Source organism: Brassica oleracea, unplaced genomic scaffold (genome assembly GCF_000695525.1).
Source record: "Brassica oleracea var. oleracea cultivar TO1000 unplaced genomic scaffold, BOL UnpScaffold01094, whole genome shotgun sequence".
In the NCBI taxonomy this organism is placed as follows: Eukaryota; Viridiplantae; Streptophyta; class Magnoliopsida; order Brassicales; family Brassicaceae; genus Brassica; species Brassica oleracea.
In genome coordinates, this window is record NW_013617660.1 from 12,429 (window position 1) to 16,962 (window position 4,534).

General features: G+C 38.7%; 1 protein-coding gene across 3 annotated transcripts in view; it reads right to left on the bottom strand.

Annotated features, from left to right (window-relative positions):
• LOC106320855 (ABC transporter B family member 11-like) overlaps positions 1–3,703 on the bottom strand; it is a 5,648-nt gene extending 1,945 nt beyond the window's left edge. Inside the window, exons 1-7 of one of the 3 annotated variants that reach the window (XM_013759204.1) lie at positions 3,575–3,703; positions 2,866–3,170; positions 2,719–2,773; positions 2,447–2,622; positions 2,126–2,347; positions 1,794–2,032; positions 76–1,726 (exon numbers count right to left, since the gene is read on the bottom strand). In XM_013759204.1, the coding sequence (XP_013614658.1) occupies positions 76–1,726; positions 1,794–2,032; positions 2,126–2,347; positions 2,447–2,622; positions 2,719–2,773; positions 2,866–3,162 (2,640 nt within the window). In that variant the 5' untranslated portion in view covers positions 3,163–3,170; positions 3,575–3,703. Of the gene's footprint in view, positions 1–75; positions 1,727–1,793; positions 2,033–2,125; positions 2,348–2,446; positions 2,623–2,718; positions 2,774–2,865; positions 3,171–3,257; positions 3,376–3,574 lie in introns of those variants that run through there. The other 2 variants (XM_013759205.1, XM_013759206.1) reach the window with 2 other exon arrangements.
• Between the last annotated feature and the right edge of the window lie 831 nt (positions 3,704–4,534).

Genomic DNA, 4,534 nt, shown 5'->3' on the forward strand with positions numbered 1-4,534 from the left:
CCCCCCCCCCCACATAAGTTTCTTGACCCACAAGGAAACAAAAATAAACCTAACCATAAGTTTTATTAAACGGACCTTAGCGTCGGCCGTGAATCCTTTCATGAACTTGACTTGAATATAACCATTGATACCAATCAGAGGAAGCATCACTAAGATTATAAGCGCCAGTTCCCAACACGCAGTGAACGCTATGATCAATCCAGACGCAGCAGACGCAGCGTTTTGAACCGCTAGGGACAAAGCATCCCCAACCAGAGCCCTGATCAACGCTGCATCAGCGGAAAGCCTTGCACCCAACGTCCCACTCGAGTTCTGTGGCTCATCGAACCACCCAACCTCCATGTGAACCGCTTTCTCAAAACACATCGATCTTATTCTACGTATCAGTTTCCCTCCAGCAACAGCAAACAGATACATCTGAGTGGGTGAGACAATGAAGGAAACCACTCCAAGAGCTACAAATATTAACGCCCAGAACTTTGAATCTCTCCTTAGCTCGTGAGCCGGTTTGAAGAAAGCTTCGATGACTCTTGAAATCAAAATCCCGAAAAGCGGGAAAATAGCACCGTTGATTGCTGCCGCTACGGTTCCTAGAAGGAGAACCGGTATCTCCGGTTTGTTTAGAGCCGCGATTCGGGTTAGCGACACTTTTGGAACCGGTTCTTGAGCCTCGGTTCCTGGTTTATCCTCTTGGCCTGCTCTACTGCCACCACCACCACCATGTTCTAGTTCTGAGGTTACTACATTCACAGAATGATGACGGCTGCTATTTCCAACCGATGACGATGATCCTTCAATTGATTTTTTAAGACTCGAGTTCCGGAAAGAAGATCCGGAAGCAGCCTTTGCGTCCTTGTTTATCTCTTGTAACCGAATGAGCTGCGAGTAAGCTCCCTCCGGATCTCTCAACAGCTCCGAATGAGAACCTTTCTCCACCATTTTCCCGCGGTGAATAACCGCAATCATATCCGCATTTCTAACCGTGCTTAACCGATGCGCGACGATAACCGTGGTCCGGTTAACCATCACTCTATCTAAAGCCTCTTGCACCACTCTTTCTGATTCCGCGTCGAGCGCGCTCGTTGCTTCGTCGAGAAGGAGTATCCTCGGATCTTTAAGGATGGCTCTAGCGATCGCTATCCTCTGTTTCTGTCCACCAGAGAGCTGCGTCCCGTGCTCTCCCACCATCGTATCCAACCCCTGAGGCAACTTGTCTATAAACTTGGCCGCGTTCGCCAGCTCCGTGGCCGCTTTGATCTCTTGAATCGTCGCGTTGTCTTTCCCGTAAGCGATGTTCCCCATGATGCTCGACGAAAACAGAACCGGTTCTTGGCTAACCAATCCGATTTTGCTTCTGATCCATTTCAGCTGAAACTCCTTGAGATTAACACCATCGATTAGTACTTGTCCGGCTTTCGGATCGTAGAACCTCTCGATCAAACTGATGACCGTTGATTTGCCGCTTCCGCTCTCTCCTACTAACGCTGCTGTTGCGCCGCTCGGGATAAATAGAGAGAAACCGTCGAATATGTCTTCATCAGGCCTAGCTGGATAGCTGAAATGAACGTCTTTAAGTTCAATGTCTCCTCTGATGTCTTTGAGAATCTTCCCCTTTAAGTCGTAAGCATCAATCAAAGGCTTTCTTTCGATGGTCTCGAACATTTTATAGGCTGCGGATTGACCCGCGGAAAATGCGGTTACGCATGGAGATGTTTGTCCAAGCGACCTTCAAAAATAGAGCATTTATGTCATATATGTACAAGTGATTTTTGCCTTTGGGGTTAAAAACTTACATGGCACCGGCGACAACGATGATGAGTACGTTGATGACAGCACCACCAGTATAGCCTTTCTCGAGAATCATCTTCCCACCAAACCAAATAGCCAAAGCATAGCTGCTGAATAACACGAATAACATTATTCCCAGTCCTAACCCAGTCGAGAATCCTTGTTGTATGCTTGATTTATACGCCGATGTTATGAACTTTTTGTACTTGTTTATCGCTTCTTTCTCTCCCGTAAATGATGCAACCTAAAAGACAAAATTTGAAGAAACACATTTCAGTTAAAGATGTTTTTTTTTTAAAATAATTTGTAGCTTAGGAGGAAGTTTGAGTTTTATTACCGTTCGGATAGAACCGATAGTCTGTTCGACAACAGTAGCTGCTTTGGCATAAGCAGCTTGTCCCTGAGAAGAAGCTTTAGTGACTATAATAGCCATGGCTGCACCAGCCATTGCCAGGAGAGGTATTGAAGTTAACATAACCAATGTTAATAACCATCCTTTAGCAAAAGCTAATGCAAATCCACCGATAAACGTTGCTATCAACTGAATAAACTTCCCAACCTTCAATATTCAATATTTAACAGAACAGATGGGGTCATTATATTATATATAAAGCCTCTTTTTTGCAATATATAGAGGAATTTCCTAATGCTTACTTACCTTCTCACCCATGGCGTCTTGAATAAGAACAGTATCTCCAGACATTCTACCAACAACCTCTCCTGTGTTTGTTTCCACATCGAAGAATCCAATGTCTTGTCTCAGAATTGTTTTCAGATACATATTCCTTATCCTCGCCGCTTGTCTTTCTCCCGTTATCATCCAACAAGCCACCTCTACAAAAATAGTAAAATTACAGTTGAAAACCTCTATTCCTGAGTTCTCTGTTTTTTTTGTATAAATGGAGAAACACGCTTAAATAGTAGACTTACGAAGAAAGGCTGCTCCTAGTGTTCCAAGTCCAAGGTAGACGAATTTCACACAAACCTATTAAGAGAATAACATTATCAGTAAATGTTATCTATATTAAACCAAAAGAACATAATTCTGAATTTTTAAATGGTGATAACAAGACATACCTTTGAGATAACATCAACGATGTCTTTGTTGTTCTGATTCTGACCAAAGGAATCAATGAGGTCACCAAACAACAATGTCATGAGAGGCAAACCAACACCGTTCCCCATAGCTCCCACTGAGCCACATATCATCAAGAGAACATCATATGAATCCGCAAATGCAAATAGCTTGTAGAAGGGAACTGTCTTCGCCTTTTCATCCTTCTTTGTCTCTTCTTCTCCTCCCTCTCTGGGAGTTTTTGAAGTTGAAGGTTCGTGTGAAACAGAGTTGCCTGCTCCGGCGCCGTCACGATTCATTTTCGACGCTGGTAGAGAAAGAAAAAAGAGTTCGAATACACAGATGGAGACCGACGGTATATAATAAAAGAAAGAATGACCATAAAGGAAGGCACCTTTTGACTTTTTCTTAAAAACCAGAAAAGGCTGAGAAGTTGGAGAATTTAAGAAAACATTTACAATTTGAATCCTTTTTTAGAGAAACCTAAAGAGTTTGCTAATGTAAATAAAAAAGACACCACTTGTGCAGAAAAAAAGAAGAATTTGTTCCTTTTTTGTAATTACAATCCAAAGAGTTTTCCCAATGAAACAGAGTCTGTTATGGGAAAAGAAGTCACATTTTTTGTATTACCCGAAAATTCAGGAATCATACTTAATACGCAACTCAATTAGAAAATTAAAGATGAATGAAGAAGTTAAAAAGAGAACGGACCTGATTACTGAAGATGCTAAGCTGAGAAAAGCAAAATATTTTGAAAGCTTGACGTGAGACAAAAACTGTGTAGTTGTCTTGAAGTTGTTAAAAGACTTTGTTTACCTCTTATTTTATACCATTTCTACTTTTAAAGATTCCAATTTGTATCTGCTGAAACTAAAGAGCATTTTGGCCATTTTATATACAACTCTTCCTTTTGGGTTCTGTGAAAATTGCTTGAGAAGCAAGGAGTACTGCAATTTCATTAAACTATTCTCACCGTCTCGTTCAGTCAAAAAACGTCATAATTATGCATTTTGATGTGTTTATTTCCTTGAACCAAAAGCAAGAAAAGGTATACTTATGCCTCCTAGAGAAGTATTTATTGAAATTTAAAATATTTATGTACATTCAAATAATATTATAGGGTTTTTATTGCAGAATTTTAGTGAACATACTAAAATTGAATTTATCTGGTCTAATATATAGATCCGATAAATACAATTTTATCCGATCAACGCATAATATATATATATAACTTTAATTTAGTTGTAAAATTAATAGCTGTTAAATTAAATTATTCTAATTAGAGATAAGTGAATCAACTTCTAATATATATTAGACCAACACATATTAAATACATTTCACTTAGAGTATCTATAATTTAAAATTCTTTATTTTATTTTGAAATATAGTAATTTCATATGAAATGTAGTTTAGTTTAATTCTATATTATTTTGGAATGAAAAAATGAATAAAGAACAAAAAATAAATATATTATTCTATATTATGAATTATATCCATTCTTGTTTTATTATGGACTAGAAAATAAAGTAAAGTTTAAACGTTTTTTACTTTAAATTTTATTTTAGAATAAAAAAAGGGAGTATGATTGGAAATGTTTTTAATAACTACTTGATTGTTTGGGGGAAATATTTTTCTAAAGCACTAACCTCTTACACATAAGAACATGTTTAA